This window comes from Arachis ipaensis, chromosome B04 (genome assembly GCF_000816755.2).
Source record: "Arachis ipaensis cultivar K30076 chromosome B04, Araip1.1, whole genome shotgun sequence".
Taxonomy (NCBI): domain Eukaryota; kingdom Viridiplantae; phylum Streptophyta; class Magnoliopsida; order Fabales; family Fabaceae; genus Arachis; species Arachis ipaensis.
In genome coordinates this window covers 31,208,022-31,226,913 of record NC_029788.2, presented here as the reverse complement: position 1 = coordinate 31,226,913, position 18,892 = coordinate 31,208,022, and the positions used below count along the sequence as shown (strand labels likewise).

The window sequence follows — 18,892 nt, the reverse complement described above, 5'->3', positions numbered from 1 at the left end:
TTCCCGTTTTTGACACTCTTTATACATATGATCTTGCGTTAGCTTATCCTTTGCTCGTTACGTTATCGATCGGAGCGTTGCGCTTTCGAGTTACGGTTTTTGTTTACCCCTTTTTCTACAAAGGCTCCTAGTTATAATCAATTATTCATACTACTATACGTACTAAAATTTGGTTTTAGAGGTCGTAATACCTTGCCATCTCTGAATTATGACTTAAGCATAAGTCTCTGTATGGTAGGGTGTTACATAAAATAATGTTATATATCCAAGTCTTTTTGTTAACTAAATATAACCAAATTAGTTCAATATAACAAAAATTAGTTATAACTAATATTATTTAATTATATGTTTCTTTTTTCAGAGGATCACAGAGTGGTTGTTTCATTTGATCCGAAGCCTATCCAGGTGAGAAATGATCATTACAAATATCAATATTTTTTTTTTAAAAAAATAATACCTTAAGATTTAAGAAACAGAGAATACCATTTCTAACCCTACAGAAAAATTAAACCGATATTTTTCATGCTCCCATATCCATTTATCTTATCTATATGAATAATTTTGTTGCTCACTTTTTTCACGCAACAGAAACCAACAAGGTCTCTGATTACTTAGATAGTTTTAAAAGCATACTCAGCAAACTTTTATTACTTTGAAGATTCTTGAGATGAAATAATCTCTTTATAGAAAAAATTAATGTATTTTATAATAATATTTGCAGGAATCTAATTATATTATAATAAAATTTATAATATAATAAAAATAATTTTTTAAATTTGTTAAGTAATGAAAGTTTATTAAAAACTAAAATATGTTAAAATTTATTAGAGACTAATTCAAAATATATTCTTTAAATATTTACCTTTAGGAAAAATAAAATATCGGTTTAAGAAGTCACTAGTCAGATAGGACCACCCTCCTCTTCTATAAGAGAATGCTTCTTTGCCGTGTGAAATCGTAATCCCAACCCTATTGGTTTTGATGAAGTCAACATTATGTCCAGTTTGATTTTTATGTTTGTTTCTTATTTTTATCTTTGGCGTTCTATTTTCACTTTTTCATTCCTAAAATTCTAAAAATGAAATAGGAAATGATAACAGAAAGCTCACTGTCTTTGAATGATTTAATTATGTTTCTTGTTTGTTGCAATTCTGATTTCTATTTCATAGATTCTGGTTGTTGCTAAATGAATTGTACTGAAACTTGTTAATTTCTAACGTGCAATGATTATTAGCAATAGAAGAATTTAATTCATTTTGTCAATAACAAACGTCATTGTTATAGCTATAATTTTAGGATTACGACCATTGTATTAGACCAAAATTGTTAATTAGTTCGTTATTGATAACTTTATAGCTATAATTTTAGGATTACGACCATTGTATTAGACCAAAATTGTTAATTAGTTCGTTATTGATAACTTTGAATCTTATCAAGGAATTATATTTGACAATTACCACTAATTTAAGCTGTCTACATTTATAGTAGATAATGTAAGTGTATATCTACAAAATTATACTTTGTGAATCATTCTCTCCTTTTTTTTATTTACATTCTGTATGTTAAGTATACTATTTATGTTAAGTAAACTATTTTTTTATTTTATTTTAAATATTAAGTTTTCTAAGAATTTATGTTGATTATTCCTTCTTGTTTTTTTGGATGAAAAATCAAGCTGTTCCAAAAGAATTTATGTTAATTATTTTTCTTTAGTTGTCCTCTTAAAACAAACTACTCTCATTAGCTATTGTTGTTTTATTCTAATATAGTTAGTTATTATTAATTGTTAATATTGGTGTTTATTTGTTTTTTCTCTTGAAGGAGATTGATAAAAAATATTTACGAATCTTTGGTGAACACTAAGTGCAAATTGTGCATATATAGCAAATTGTTGCGTCATGACCTCGTAAGATATTTCTATCTTATACTTATTTGCTTTTATATGTTTATGTTATTTTTTTGCACTTTTTTTTATGTATATTGTTCTTTTGATGAAATGTTTGCCTACCTTTGAACTATTAATAGAATTCATTCCTCTATTAATATTCTTTTAAGGTGTTGTTAGCGGACATAAAAATTACATTATTTTTTCTACCTAGATTCTTAGTTTAATAGTAATATCACTATGAACAATTAGGTTTTTCCAAGAATTGGATAAGTTTACCAAGACATAGCCAAGAGTTTAGGGATAACATCAATAGATTCTTGGACTATGCTTACTCAATTTTGCTCTTTTTGCCAATTAAATTTGGATGTTTAATTTTGTCAATGGATATATTAAATTTAGAAAATAGCAATGGCTGACAAAAGTGTGCGATGAGTTCCGGCCAAACTTGAAATGTTGCATCTTCTTCTACTATTCTTGACAAGTGTGGCTCTGTCCTGCACCCAGGACAAGTAGATATCTCATTCTTTGGGAACTTTGCCGCTACTGACAAACCAAAAACCAGACTAGCAAACGTGTTCTTCTCATTCTTTATGGTAGTAGGAAGCGTGTTTACTGCTATGGAGAATGAAAAGCCACCATCAAGGATAAAATTGAGAATTTTCCAAACGTTCTTGGAGCTACCAAGCGCACACGCAATGGGATCCACACCCAAAGACATAACACCCATAAACACCCAGTTTATCAAAAGACCCTGAGCTCTATACCACACACCGATGTTATACGCTGCATCCTTAGCTTCCCACCGTATACCTCCTTCCCCATCCAATTAGTGTTGTACAAGAAGAACACGAACACCTTTGTCTCTCTCCGTCAAACACACTTTCCATCTCTCGAGTGCTCTCTTAGCATCCCTCGAATGCGCTCTCTGTCAGTCACTTTTTCCATCCCTCGAACGTAACACTACATAGTCATGAGCTCACCGGCGCAATTGGTATCGGAGTCTACACTGGAGCAGCCGGAATAAGGGTAATTGGGGTCACCACTGGTGCAACCAAGTCCAGTCTGTAAGCTAGTCATGGTGGCCATTATCGCTGCCGGAATCTACTTTGTCTCGGCTGTAGAGCTATCAATGCTAATACCCGCCTACTAGATTTTCGGAGTACCTGTAAGATGGATCTCTCTCGTCTAGCTCGGCGGCCCCATTTTCAGCTTGGTTCTCGAGCCCATCCTCCGTTACTAGAGTAGATGATGCACTTGTAAACTCAGGCGCCACCGTTCTTTTATCCTTGCCGGTGCCGTTGCCCTCACCATAGCTCTTTTGATGATTAGCTTCTCCGCAGACATTGGCTACGCCTTTTAAGACTCCCTCTCCTATATGGAACCTCGGCCACACACTATAGCCATCTTTATGATTGGGTTCTGGATGTTGGACACGTCGATCAACATGATCCAGGTCCCTAGTTGAGCCTTCTTTGGTAACCTTGTCGCCAGCGACCAACGAAAAATCCGACAAGCAAAGACGTTCTTCGCATTCTTCATGGCAGTGGGAAGCATGCTAGGTTACTTGGCCACGTTCCTTCAGAGATTCCCGACTAAGTTGCCAAACTCAATGCAGCTGCACAGAACATTGCGATGCTCATCATTGGCAGGGTCTTTCTTGGAGGAGGCATTGGCTTTGGCAACCAAGCTGTACCCTTGTATCTTTCTGAAATGGCTCCGGCAAGGAATCGAGGAGTAGTCAACCAACTCTTTCAGTTCACAACCTGTTTTGGAATCTTGGTTGCAAACCTCATCAACTATTTTACTGACGAAATACATCCCCATGGATGGAGAATCGCGCTGGGCTTGGCGGCTATTCTGGCATTTCTGATGCTTGTTGGAGGTATTTTCTATGCCGAGACACCTAACAGTCTTGTGGAACAAGGAAGGTTCGACGAGGCAAGAAAAGTATTGGAGAAAGTAAGAGGGACTAAGAAGGTTGCTGCCGAATATCAAGATCTTGTTGAAGCCAGTGAAGAAGCACAGGCTATCACTAGCCCCTTTAGGACACTCCTGAAGAGGAAGTACAAACCCTAACTTGTGATAGGAGCCTTGGGGATTCCGGCATTCCAGCAGCTAACTGGCCATAACTCCATCCTCTTTTATGTTCCTGTTATTTTCCAGAGTATTGGGTTTGGTTCTAATGCGTCACTGTTTTCATCTTTTATCACCAATGGAGCTCCCCTCGTCGCCACAGTCATCTCAATGTTTTTAGTCGACAAGTTTGGTAGAAGGAAGTTCTTTCTGGAAGCTGGTTTTGAAATGATATGCTGCATGGTAAGTATTATTGCTTGTTTATGATGCTGTCCTAGTTGTTTATGCTGATTAATTGCTTATTGGACCCTCTGGTTTGGTTGATTTTCAAATTGCTACTGCTGTAGCTTTGGCTCTGGATTTCGAACATGGCAAAGAACTTTCTAAAAGCGTCAGTTACTTTCTTGTTATTGTGATATTCTTATTTGTGTTGGCTTATGGAAGATCCTGGGGTCCACTAGGATGGTTGGTTCCTAGAAAGCTCTTCCCATTGGAGATAAGATCAGCAGCACAGAGTATAATGGTGTGTGTCAACATGATTTTTACTGCACTTGTGGCATAGTTGTTCCTCATGTCACTTTGCCACCTCAAATATGGGATCTTCTTGCTGTTTGCTGGCTTAATTGTCTTCATGAGTATGTGTATCTTCTTCCTCTTGCCAGAAACAAAGCAAGTTCCAATTGAGGAAATTTATCTCCTCTTTGAAAACCACTGGTTCTGGAAGAACATTGTAGGACAAAGGGACCAACACCATGGGAAGACAGCTGCTGTTTAAAAGCCTCAATGAAGTTATACATGTTTGAATTGTCAACTGTACGTCAGATATGGTTAAGGTAAAACAGACAATACAGAGGATGCTCATTGTTGGTGCCGGTTTCAATGCCTTTGCTCAGAAAGTGTGGATGCTCATTGTTGGTCGCATGTTGCTTGGCTTCGGAATTGGATGTGCCAATCAGTCTGTTCCAATCTATGTGTCGGAGGTTGCTCCTTACAAATACAGAGGAGCCCTTAACATGATGTTCCAATTGGCCATCACCATTGGAATCTTTGTCGCCAACGTCTTCAACTATTTCTTTGCCAAGATGAAGAACGGTGAAGGCTGGCGCTACAGCTTGGGTTTCGCGGCTGTCCCCGCCGTCATGATCGCCATCGGCGCAATCTTTCTCCCCGACTCGCCGAGCTCCTTGATCGAGCGTGGCAAAGATGAAAAAGCCAAGCAAGAGCTAATCATAGAGGAACCAGTGACGTGGACAAAGAGTTCAAGGACCTTGTTGAGGCGAGTCAATCGTCCATGGTAGTGAAACACCCATGGGCCACTCTCTTGAAAAGGCATTATAGGCCTCAGCTCGTGATGGCCATAGCCATTCCTTTCTTCCAGCAGCTCACCGGCATGAATGTGATTATTTTCTATGCTCTGGTTTTGTTTAGAACCATTGGTTTTGGCAGCAACGCTTCTCTTATGGCTTCCATGATCACCGGTGGCTTTAATGCGCTTGCTACCTTTGTTTCAATCTTCACCGTTGATAAAGTTGGAAGGCGCAAGCTCTTTCTCGAAGGCGGTGCTTAGATGTTTATCTGTCAGATTGTGATAACCGCCACGATAGCAAGTAAATTTGGATTGGATGGAAACCCAGGAATGTTGCCAATATGGTACGCGTTCCTTGTGGTGGGATTTATATATATCTATGTGATGGGATTTGCATAGTATCGGCGAGTCGGGGAGAAAGATTGCGCCGATGACGATCATGACGGCGAGGATAGCCACGAAATCCAAGCTGTAGCACCAGCCTTCACCGTTCTTCATCTTGGCGAAGAAATAGTTGAAGACGTTGGCGACAAAGATTCCAATGGTGATGGCCAATTGGAACATCATGTTAAGGGCTCCTCTGTATTTGTAAGGAGCAAACTCCGATACAAAGATTGGAACAGACTGATTGGCACATCCAATTCCGAAGCCAAGCAACATGCGACCAACAATGAGCATCCTCAATTTCTGAGCAAAGGCATTGAAACTGGCACCAACAATGAGCATCCTCTATATTGCCTGTTTTACCTTAACCATGTCTGACTTACACTTGACAATTCAAACATGCATAATGGTGCACAAAATTGTGATCTCAATGGCACCAACAACTTAGTACGCACAATTGTAATATCACTCTTTTTCACAACTTCGCACAACTAACCAGCAAGTGCACTGGGTCGTCCAAGTAATAAACCTTACGTGAGTAAGGGTCGATCCCACGGAGATTGTTGGTATGAAGCAAGCTATGGTCATCTTGTAAATCTCAGTCAGGCAGATTCAAATGGTTATGGAGTTTTCGAAAATATAAAGATAAATAAAGCATAAAATAAAGATAGAGATACTTATGTAATTCATTGGTGGGAATTTCATATAAGCGCATGAAGATACTGTGCTCCTTTCGAATCTCTGCTTTTCCACTGCTTTCATCCAATCATGCTTACTCCTTTCCATGGCAAGCTGTATGTTGGGGGATCACCGTTGTCAATGGCTACCGTCCGTCCTCTCAGTGAAAATGGTCCAGGTGCGCTGTCACTGCACGGCTAATCATCTGTCGGTTCTCGATCATGTAGGAATAGGATTTACTATCCTTTTGCGTCTATCACTATGCCCTACAGTCGCGAGTTTGAAGCTCGTCACAGTCATTCAATCCCTGAATCCTACTCGGAATACCACAGACAAGGTTTAGACTTTCCGAATTCTCAAGAATGCTGCCAATGGATTCTAGCTTATACCACGAGGACTCTGACCTCACAGAATGGAAGGCTCTGTTGTCAGGAGAGGCAACCACACGCATGGATCAGGAATCCAAGAGATACTCATTCAAGCTTGTTTTCATGTAGAACGGAAGTGGTTGTCAGGCACACGTTCATAAGTGAGAATGGTGATGAGCGTCACATAATCATCACATTCATCAGGTTCTTGGGTGCGAATGGATATCTTAGAATAAGAATAAGTGTGAATTGAATAGAAGAACAATAGTACTTTGCATTAATACTCGAGGTACAGCAGAGCTCCACACCTTAATCTATGGTGTGTAGAAACTCCACCGTTGAAAATACATAAGTGATCTGGAGGTCCAGGCATGGCCGAATGGCCAGCCTCCCCAAATATGAAACTATCAAATCCAGAATGTCTAATACAATAGTAATAAGTCCTATTTATACTAAACTAGCTACTAGGGTTACAGAGATAAGCAATTGATGCAGAAATCCACTTTCGGGGCCCACTTGGTGTGTGCTTGGGCTGAGCTTGAGCTTTACACGTGCAGAGGCTTTTCTTGGAGTTAAACGCCAAGTTGTAACGTGTTTTTGGCATTTAACTCTGGTTTGTGACGTGTTTCTGGCGTTTTACTCCAGAATGTAGCATGGAGCTGGCGTTGAACGCCAGTTTGCATCATCTAAACTTGAATAAAGTATGGACTATTATATTTTGCTGGAAAGCCCTGGATGTCTACTTTCCAACTCAATTGAGAGTGCACCATTTGGAGTTCTGTAGCTCCAGAAAATCCACTTCGAGTGCAGGGAGGTCAGAATCCAACAGCATCAACAGTCATTTTTTAGCCTGAATTAGATTTTTGCTCAGATCCCTCAATTTCAGCCAGAAAATACTTGAAATCACAGAAAAATACACAAACTCATAGTAAAGTCTAGAAATATGATTTTTGCATGAAATCTAATAAAAACATCCCTAAAAGTAGTTAGATCCTACTAAAAACTACCTAAAAACAATGCCAAAAAGCGTATAAATTATCCGTTCATCACATAACTTCATTGAGGCTCTTAAACAGCAGCTGTCTTCCCATGGTGTTGGTCCCTTTGTCCTACAATGTTCTTCCAGAACCGGTGGTTTTCAAAGAGGAGATAATTTTTTTCAATTGGAACTTGCTTTGTTTCCGGCAAGAGGAAGAAGATAAACATACTCATGAAGACAATTAAGCCAGCAAACAGCAAGAAGATCCCATATTTGAGGTGACAAAGTGACATGAGGAACAACTGTGCTACAAGTGCAGTGAAGATCATGTTGACACACACTACTATACTCTGTGTTGCTGATCTTATCTCCAATGGGAAGAGCTCTCTAGGAACTAACCATCCTAGTGGACCCCAAGATCTTCCATAAGCTAACACAAATAAGAATATCACAATAAAAAGAAAGTAACTGATGCTTTTAGAAAGTTCTTTGCCATGTCCGAAATCCAGAGCCAAAGCTACAGCAGTAGCAATCTGAAAATCAACCAAACCAGAGGGTCCAATAAGCAATTAATCAGCATAAACAACTAGGACAGCAGCATAAACAAGCAATAATACTTACCATGCAGCATATCATTTCAAAACCAGCTTCCAGAAAGAACTTCCTTCTACCAAACTTGTCGACTAAAAACATTGAGATGATTGTGGCGACGAGGAGAGCTCCATTGGTGATAAAAGATGAAAACAGTGACGCATTAGAACCAAACCCAATACTCTGGAAAATGACAGGAGTATAAAAGAGGATGGAGTTATTGCCAGTTAGTTGCTGGAATGCTGGAATCCCCAAGGCTCCTATCACAAGTTGGGGTCTGTACTTCCTCTTCAGGAGTGTCCTAAAGGGGCTAGTGGCAGCCTGTGCTTCTTCACTGGCTTCAACAAGATCTTGATATTCGACATCAACATTCTTAGTCCCTCTTACTTTCTCCAATACTTTTCTTGCCTCGTCGAATCTTCCTTGTTCCACAAGACTGTTAGGTGTCTCGGCACAGAAAATACCTCCAACAAGCATCAGAAGTGCCGGAATAACTGCCAAGCCCAGCGAGATTCTCCATCCATGGGGATGTATTTCGTTAGTAAAATAGTTGATGAGGTTTGCAACCAAGATTCCAAAACAGGTTGTGAACTGAAAGAGTTGGTTGACTACTCCTCGATTCCTTGTCGGAGCCATTTCAGAAAGATACAAGGGTACAACTTGGTTGCCAAAGCCAATGCCTCCTCCAAGTAGGACCCTGCCAATGATGAGCATTGCAATATTCTGTGCAGCTGCATTGAGTTTGGCAACTTAGTCAAGAATCTATGAAGGAACGTGGCCAATTAACCTAGCACGCTTCCTACTGCCATAAAGAATGCGAAGAGCGTGTTTGCTTGTTAGGTTTTTTGTTGGTCACTAGCAATAAGGTCACCAAAGAAGGCTCAACTGGGGACCTGGATCATGTTGATCGACGTGTCCAACATCCAGAACCCAATCATAAAGATGGCTATGGTGTGTGACCGAGGTTCTGTATAGGAGAGGGAGTCTTAAAAGGCGTAGCTTGATTATTTGAGTTTAATTGGGAGTCTAGGATGTTAAATAAGGTTTTATGATATTTTGGTAGTTGTTTGGAGGTTTTGAATGCTTGGTTTGGTGCAAAAATATAGAAAAACTTTTAAAAAACAGAGCACCAGCCCACGCGTATGCGTGGCCCAAGTATCTTCGACCATCCACGCGCACGCGTGCCCCACGCGTACGCATGGTTCCAGAAGTTTCACCCCTCCATACATGAAATCGAAAGTTGTGCCCGCCTCATGCTAACTTTGTGCCTGAGGCACAACTCTACCCACGCGTATGCGTGACCTACGCGTACGCGTGACCTACGCGTACGCGTCGATTCCATTTCACCTCACCACGCTTACGCGCCCCTCTACGCGTATGCGTGGATTACGCTGCATCAACCTTCTTCTTTTCTTCTCTTCTTTCCATTTCTTGCCTTCTTCTTTCTTCTCTTCTATTCTTTCCCCTCTTCAACCATCATCCAACACTACCAAACACCACTTATAACCATTTCTTTTAGTTAGTTGATTAGTAGTTATTTAGTTTAATTTTTTTTGTTATTTTTCTATTTTTCATTATAAGTGTTGGATTATTAATCTTGTTACTATTTCTTGCTGCTGATTATTGATGAGATGTTCTTTTAACATCATTGTTTTTAATTTTCATTGTTGGATTTCTTTGTTTAGGACACATTTGGGTACTTGGTTTTGAGTTTTCATGTTCAACATTTGTGAATACCAAGTACATGTTACATTGCCTTTAAGCTTCTTAACTCTTTTGAATTGCATGTTTTGGCTACCATGCATTCCATCATCCATTGTTAGGCAATTGTACATTATCAATGCATTTTTTTTAGGGTGCTTGTTTAGGATTGAACATCACCTATTTCATGCATTGAGATTTTGGAATTGTGAAATCGGATCAAAAGCTTACCTGGTGATATATTTTTGAGCTTTTCAAGCTTTGTGGACCATGCTTGCTATGTGATTGATTTTAACTCTTACGTCTCTTTTCTAAGTTCCATAGCACCCATGTCTTCCACCCTTATGTCACTTAGGTGTTGCAACAACTTCAATATGTCTCATTGAGTGTTGTATAAGTTTCATATACCATTTTGTTCACTAAGTTTACTTACACATCAACCAATGTCCATCCATTATCTATTTCACAATTGCTTGATTAATTGCTTGGATGCTTTCATGCTTCTTTATTACTTGTTTGCTTATCTTAACTTACAAGTCTTTTGAAGTATCTCAAGCACACTAGAATAAGTGAAGCGTATGCTTTCTATTGTATAATTGTGACATGGCTTTTAAATACTAGGGTGTGAGTTCTAAACCGCATGCAATCTAGGACCCACACACCTATTTTTCATCAATGTCACAATAATTCACTCACTCCATTCTAGTGGTTTTTACCTTATCCCAACAATTTACGCTTCCTTGCTTTTGCATTTATTTTTCTTACTATCCTCCTTTCTATTTTTTATGGAGGAGTCCCCATAAGCAAAAATGGAAGCGGGAGAAGAACACGCAGCAACCGGTTGACCCACCAGCTGAAGGTGGCAACTAGGAAAGTCGTCGTACCCCTTGCTCATCTTTGAGTGCACCGAGGACGGTGCAAACTTTTAAGTGTGGGGAGGTCGTCCGACCACTCAGCAATTTTTTGGGTGACAAATTTCTAATCCCAACACTTTTGCATCTCAATTTTAGGTCTTTTAGGATTTTTGGTTGCATTGTATATGTATATATTAAGCTTAGTCAAAATCATGATATTTTCCAAGAAATTCATCTTTAGGGCACCCCAATTGATTAAAATTTTTTTTTTAGAACTTGCTTGAATTATACACATTGTGGATCATGTTTTTGAGCTAAGAATACAAGCATGTGAGATTTGAGCTTAATGGTGTAGTTACATCATATAACCACTTATTTTCATTCTTGTGTGCATTATTCTCTTTCTATGATTGTAATCTTTGATTTGTTGGATTCTATATGTCTATTATTTTGTGTATACATGCACTTATATGATTGAGGCCATTGTTTCAAATAGCTCACTTACCCAAATAGCCTACCTTTTGTCTTCCATTGTAACCAAATTTGAGCCTATACTTAACCCATTTGTTCTTAATGTTAGCACATTACAAGCCTTAAGTGAAAAACAATATATGTCCCTTGTTTGGATCTTTGATTAGCTTAGGCTAGTGAGAGTGCTTATCATTCAAGTTTGGGAGAGTTGAGAACATTGGTTGGGATGAAAGTGTATCTTTACATTTTTTGTCAAAATTTTGGGAATTGAGCACATACACATGCATTAAATGTAAAACCATATGCATTGATACTTTTGTATATACTTTATTGCAAAAAAAAAATAATAAATAATACAAAATAAAAAATTATATATATAAAAAAAGAAAAAAAAGAAAAGCAATAAGAAGGGGACAAAATGGCCCAAATAAAGCTCAATAAGAATCAATGCATATGAGTTGTAATCCAAAAGAGAATGCATGAGTGTGTAGAAAAGTGAAGAATGGGTAGTTAGGTTAGCTTCTAAATTGTATAGGTCGTTATATAGGTTAGGTGGAAAGTTTAGGTTAATCAAAGATTCAAATTTTAGTCCACTTAACCATATATGACCCTACCTTGACCCTAGCCCTATTACAACCTATGGGAAAGCTCTCATGATATTTGTATGCATGCATCGGATAATTGTTGATTGTTAGATGAAAAATAAATCTTGGAAAGCATGATTAGGAGAGAATTGAGTGAATCAACCCCAAACACTTGAGTGACTAGAGCGAATACACATCCGGTGAGGATTCGATTGCTCAATTACATGTTTTCACCATGATCATTCTTCTTCATGCAAGTTTGTAAAATCTTTTTGATAATTCAATACAATTGTAGGTTTGGTTTGGTTTGAATTGATTCCTAGTGCTTTAGCCCTTATGCTTACATATGTTTCCTTGGAAGTGATTTGTTTTGACTAAGTGATTGCATTCATATAGATAGTTGCATTTAGATAAGTTGCATCTAGGTAGTTTACATTAAATAAATGTTGATACCCTTTGTTTCTTTCTTGAGTTTAGCATGAGGACATGCTTAGTTTAAGTGTGGGGAGGTTTGATAAACCTCAATTTTGTGGTTTATCCTGTACTTAATTTGGGGGGATTTTTTATCACCTTTTGCCACATTTATTCAATGAAACAACATAGTTTTGTAATTCTCCTTGATTTTGTGCTTAAGTGTAAAAACATACTTTTTAGGCCCTTAAATTGGTAATTTTTATTCACCTTTAATTCTACTAGATGCCTTGATGTGTTTGTTAGTGAATTCAGGTTGAAAAGGGATAGGAATGGATCAAATGAGTGAAGAAGAAAGCATGCAATATGGAGAACTTATGGAAAAACAAGGATTTGGAGTGCATTCATGGACGCGCACGCGTGACGGACGCGCACACGTAGATATGAAGTCGCATGGCAACGCGTACGCGTACGCGTGGATGGAAAAATGCCAAGCGACGCGTACGCGTGACCCACGCATACGCGTCGATACTCGCACGTTACCTCATTAAAGTGAAAACGCTGAGGGCAATTTCTGAGTTGCCCAGGCCCAAATCCAACTCATTCATGAGGTTCTTTCATGCAGAATTCAAGCTTGGACAAAGGGGAGAACACTTAGTTAGTCATGATGAGCCTTTAGTTAGTTTTCTAGAGAGAGAAGCTCCATCTTCTCTCTAGAATTAGGTTAGGATTAGGTTAATTTCTCTAAGATCTACATTTGATTACTTGATTTCATCTTGTTTTCTTTAAAATTTCTTGTTCTAATGCTTCAATTCTTCTTGGTTCTCTTGTTAATTTTACTTTCATGCCTCTCTTATGTTCATGCACTCATGTTGGATTTGAATCTCCTTTAATGAAATTTGATGTTTGATGTCTCTTTTATTGTTGATTTGAGTTGTAAATTTTACTTTCCTTGCAATTGGTAGTTGGTAGATTTTACTATTTCTTGCACATTTACCATGCTTTCCTTTTATGCCTTCCAAGTGTTTGACAAAATGCTTGGTTGGATGTTAGAGTAGCTCTTTGAGTATTCTTGGCTTGAAAAGAGTAATTAGGCAATCTTGAGTCATGAAAACCCAATCTATGTTGGTGATCTAGAGTTGTTAGCTAATATTGTTTCCAATGACGCTAATCTTTTGCTAATTCAATTAGTAAGTTGATTAGGACTTTTAGATTGAGATTAGCTAGTCTTATTAGACTTTCTTCGAGTGTGAGGATAATATGATACCTTCTTCCATCGTCGGGGATGACGTAATAGGATAAATTCTTGTTTATTATTGTGATATGATTAACTAGTCTTGTTTGACGTTCTCCCTATGTGAAGATGACATGATACCTTCTTCCATTTGCCGGAGTTGACTAAATAGGATGAATTAATCATTGTATGACTAGGATAGAAAGTTTATATTCTCAATCTTTGCCATGAATGTCTCTCTTTATTGATTGCTTTCTTTAATTGCATACTTGATTTAATTTTCTTGCCATCTACTTTCTTGCCCATTTAATTTCTCGTCCCTTTTACAAATCAAACCCCCATATTCCTTCATAGCCAATAATTGACCACTTCATTGCAATTCCTTGTGAGACGAACCGAGGTCTAAATACTTCGGTTAAATTTTTATTGGGGTTTGTACATGTGATAAAACCAAAACTAAATTTGATGTGAGTTGTTAGTTAGTTTGGAGCTATGCTTGCAACGAGATTTCATTGAGAAATTCCTAACCAATACAATTCTTGCTATCAAGACATAACGACAAGGATCCGGGAGAGGAGGAGGACACTGAGGATGGAGATGCCGAGAATGCATTAAACTTGGAAATTTCCATGCAACCCGAGCCCCGCATCCGTCAGCTGAAGGTGGAGCGCTTTAGAGCCATTCTCCCCGGATTGTGTTCGTGCACGGAGGACCATGCAACGCTTAAGTGTGGGGGAGGATTCGCTATTTTTTGGGGCGTAAATTTTCTTTTCCGAATACTTTGCACTTTATTTTTGTTTTCTTTGATTATGTTTCTTGTAGATATTTGGAGCGTTTTTAACTGTTGCATTGCATTTTTTCTTTTGGTATATATATATATCTTAGTTTATTTCTAGTTATTGCTTTTGGCATTTTTGCTTTTGCTTGATATATAGCTTATAGATATTGGTTGTAATTGGATGATGTGAATAGCATAATGCTTAGTTCAATTTTGATCCTAATTGTTCATGTTAGTTTTTTGTGATGTTGAAAATTAGGAGAAGAACTAAGAAATTTTGAAAACTTTGCATCCATCACAACATACATACATACATATATAGGAAATAATTTTGGTAAAAAACAACAAAGATCTCCAAGAATTTTGTTTCTAGGGCGATCTATGGAATTGATTTGGAAAAATTGTTTTTAAAAACTTGCTTGAATGAATTTTTTGTGAAACATAGAAGAGTGATAGAACAAAACAACCTTGTAAGTTGTTGAGCCTTAATGAGTGGTTACACATTATAACCACAAATTTTGTTCATTGTGTGCTATGCTCCTTCTATGATTGTAATCTTGGCTTTGCTTGATTTTTTATTTTCAATGTTTGATATTTTGAATGCATTTAGCATGATTGAGACCATTTTTGAATTAGACTCACTCACCCATATGAACTTACCCTTGCATCTACCTTTGTTAACCCCTTTTGAGATTTTTAATCCCCTTTGTTTTAATTGTTAGCACATCACAACTCCAAGCGAAAAACCATGAATTACCTTAAATTGCATCTCTGATTAGCTTAAGTTGAGGAGTGTGTTTCATTTAAGTGTGGGGGGAATTTTAGGAAGCATCGGTAGAGACATAAAAGTATTTTTAGGGTATTCATTGAAAATTTGGAAAAATAGATGCACATTCATGTATCAATTTGCTTTAACCATATGCATTTGTCCTAGAAAAAGAAAAAGAAAAAAAATGAAATAATAATAATAATAATAAGGTGGGACAAAAGTTATCCCAAAGAAAAAAATGAATAAAAAATGTATATGTGGATTTGGATGAAAAAGATGCATGAATGTGTATAAAAAGTGTGATTATGGGAAGTTAGGTTGCATATTTTGCTATTTGGTTAATATAGGTTGAGTGGGGCACTTGAGTTAATCAAAGATCCAATTCCTTAGTCCACTTAGCCATATTTATCATACCTTAACCCTAACTCCATTACATCCCTCTAAAGATCCCATGATACCTGCACTCACGCATCACATATTTGTTGATTGTTAGATGAAAAGCAAATCCTTGAAAGCATGATTAGAAGGAGACTTGAGTGATTAAACCCTAAAACACCGAGCGTTGAGAGTGTATACACACCTAATGAGGGTTCGATCACTCAACTCTATGTTTCCATACTTCTTATCATGTATTCTTGCAAGTTGCTTCATTTTGATGAGCTAAATCAATTCTCTAGATTGTGATTGCATTGAGCCGTTTCTTTGCTGAGCCCTAGATGTCTATGCTCTTGCTTGGAATTCGTTGGTTTGTTTTCACCAAACTCATAATACATTATATATATATATATATATATATAGAAAGAGAGAGAGAGAGAGAGAGAGAGAGAGAGATATACTCTTACTTGGGAATTTAATTGTTTGTCCTCACCATATCAATAGGAAACTATAGATAGTATAGATAAATATAAATAGTATATAGTATACATGCATGTAGGTAGATGCATTAAATAAGTTGCATGTCCTTCTATACTTCTCCTTTGATCATGATTAGCATGAGGACATGCTATTGTCTAAGTGTGGGGGAATTGATGAATCCATATTTGACGATATATTTTGGTTTGATTTGAGTGGATTTCATCACAAAAACCCACGCACACCTTCTGTGCCCACGCACAAAGGTCAAAATCAGCACCTGTGCCCACACACAAGCTGTGCCCATGCACAGAATGGAAATCAGCAAGTGTGCCTATGCACAACTTCTGTGCGTATGCGCAGGAGAAAAATTAGCATGTGTGCGTACAGGTACCAGCGCGTGACTTCATTAAAAAGTCACGTGGCTCGTGATTTTGAGGACTTTTTGGCCCATTTCTGGAAGGCTGAAGCTGATTTTGGATGATATATGAAGGGGGAAGCAACCACACATCATAACATACATGACCATACTTCATAGAATACACTTTAGGAGTAGTTTTAGGATAGTTTAGCTTAGGTTTCTTCTCTCAATTTCCTTATGGTTCTTGATTAGGGTTTGTAGGATTTTATAGTTCAAGTTTTGATTTTGGATCCTAGCAATTTTATTGTAAGTATTTCTTTAATTCTCTCTTTATTACACTATTTGTTCTACATTTTCTTACACTTTAATTCCCTTTGTCAATATATACATAGTTTTGCAATTTTGGACTTCTAGTTGAGGAATTTGATGTTTGATGGTTATTTTAGGTTTGTTTGAGTTATTATTGTTGATTGTGATCATTTGTGGTTCATAAGTTTCATCATTTTCCCAATTTTACCATGTTTTATGTTTATGCCCACTATATGTTTGATGAAATGCCAATTTTGATTATGGGGTAATTTCCACCCCTTGGCTTGGGGAAAATGAGTTTATGGATTACTAGAGCCATAATGTCCAACATTTAGTGATAATTCTTGGGTTGTTAGTTGTTATTATTTCCACTAACGCTAGCTTTTTACCAATTAATTTGGTAAGTTAGCTAGGATTTGTGGATTAATGACAATTATGCTCACTTGACCTATCCTTCGATGTTAAGGGTTGACTTAGTGAGATTAATCCATCATAATTATCATAGTTGTGGTTATGGCAAGGAAGGGATTCCATTACTCATCCCAAGTCAAGGTTTCATTCATGTTTTGAACCACTTTTCCATCACTTTATAGCATTACTTGTCTATATTACATACATAGTTACTTTATTCCTTTATTAGTTTATTAATTATAATTTTGAATCATTCTTTGATTTCTTTAGTTGTTTGCTTCTTTATCATTGAACACCCTTTGCCTCTCACAACCAATTTTATGCGCTCTTTGTCACTAGTTCCTAGGGATAACGACCTGGGAGTCTAAATACTGTCGGTTAAATTGATTTGAATTGTGACAATATCTTGGATTAAATTTTGATTTGGATCAATTGTTGGTTCGGAGCTATACTTGTAACGAAAAACCTATTTTGTAAAATTCCGAAACCACGTTTGGTCCTACATCATGTATCAGCATGGCAGGAGGTTTTTATCGCCTGAGCTCATCCTAGCTGACCTTAGGGTAGCTGCGATACCAGCTCAGGTGATTAAGCGAGGCCCCGGACAAGTCCCGGACATGGACCAGTTGCCTGATGTTCCAGACAACTGTAGAGTTGCTAGGAGGCAGCGTGTTGGGACATGATCTAGCCAGTGTGAGTGGATTTGGCTGAAGGAGGCCATTGATGCGATTCAGATTGACGACAAAGGATGGTGAAGCCACTAAATCAGGCTCGGGTGCAATCACCGGCAATGCTGATGAGGATCCAACAGGCAATGCACTAGAGCTGGCTAGATGTCCTATGGAGTGCAGATTCTTGTTCGAACCTCCGGAACTAGATGCCACATCCACAAGCTTCGCCAATAACTCTGGAGTCCTCACCTTAGGAAACTGACGGCGACAATGAAACAGCACTTGCATATCTTCATCACTGCTAATAACGAATGAATCATACTTTACATCATCGCGTAACACAAAAATCGGAATTCTATAGAACAACTTCTCCACCCGTTTCACGCCATGCAGTCCTAGTCTCTGGAGTATATGATTCTTAAACTCAGCGAAACTGGTCGAAGGTTTGAGAAAAACACTCAGCGGGTTCTTGTCGGTGAACTTAATTCCTGATCGCGTTTTCTTCTTAATGGACCCTCTATAGTGCACAAGAGCTACAAAACTCTGATCACTAGCCATTGTGAATCTCACTCTTTTACAAAATTTCATGTAAGAGCTCGTTTTTATATACCACATTGCTTTGTAAAAATTAAAACATTTAACTTCGATTTACTCTAACGTTGGTGCATGTGTAAATCGAATTTAATCGATTCGGTTTACGTTCATTCATAAATAGAATTGATTTGATTTAAGTTCATCTTTAAATCGATCCTACTTAATTCGATTTAGTAGGAGAACTTTAAATCGAATTGATTTGATTTTATTTTAGTTGAACTTCGTTTTTTACCTAATTCAAATCAATTTCATCCGATTTACTACATGTTTCACTAAATCGAATTCACTCAATTCGATTTATATAGAAATGTGGTTTGGGACTTTGGCGTTGCATTTTTTTATTTGGAACATTCAGGACATATTGAAATCCATTAGGTTTAATAAAATCATTTGCCCTTAAAAATAAATTAAACTACACATATATTTATACACAAATATATTAGTGACTGATTTTGGTATACAAATAGCGTTTTTATAAAATAAAATAACAAATCTACTACCACCTTAGCAAAAAATTGACATTTAGTAATTAATTTCAAAAGGGTGGCATTTTGATAATAAATTTTAGAAAATATGACATATTAATAAAAAAATTTATAATGTTTTAAATATATTTCAATTATAT

The 18,892-nt window shown here is 37.4% G+C and overlaps 1 protein-coding gene and 1 pseudogene across 1 annotated transcript; one reads left to right on the top strand and one right to left on the bottom strand.

Annotated features, from left to right (window-relative positions):
• On the top strand, positions 3,059-5,270 carry LOC107636248 (annotated as a pseudogene).
• Positions 7,752-10,423, bottom strand: LOC107636249 (sugar transport protein 14-like). The gene is made up of 3 exons (XM_016339771.2): positions 10,402-10,423; positions 8,298-9,016; positions 7,752-8,209 (listed from the first exon to the last, which is right to left on the bottom strand). Exons 1-3 carry the CDS (start codon positions 10,421-10,423, stop codon positions 7,766-7,768), a joined length of 1,185 nt encoding a protein of 394 aa, XP_016195257.1. The 3' UTR covers positions 7,752-7,765.

What these genes read in the sequence shown, in the direction of transcription:
- LOC107636249 (XM_016339771.2), bottom strand. Translation starts at nt 10,423, where the DNA reads ATGGATGGACATTGGTTGATGT. An exon ending in GGATGGACATTGGTTGATGT is followed by an intron (nt 9,017 to 10,401) that starts GTAAGTAAACTT and finishes TTCTTGACTAAG; the next exon opens with TTGCCAAACTCAATGCAGCT. An exon ending in TTGAAATGATATGCTGCATG is followed by an intron (nt 8,210 to 8,297) that starts GTAAGTATTATT and finishes GTTGATTTTCAG; the next exon opens with ATTGCTACTGCTGTAGCTTT.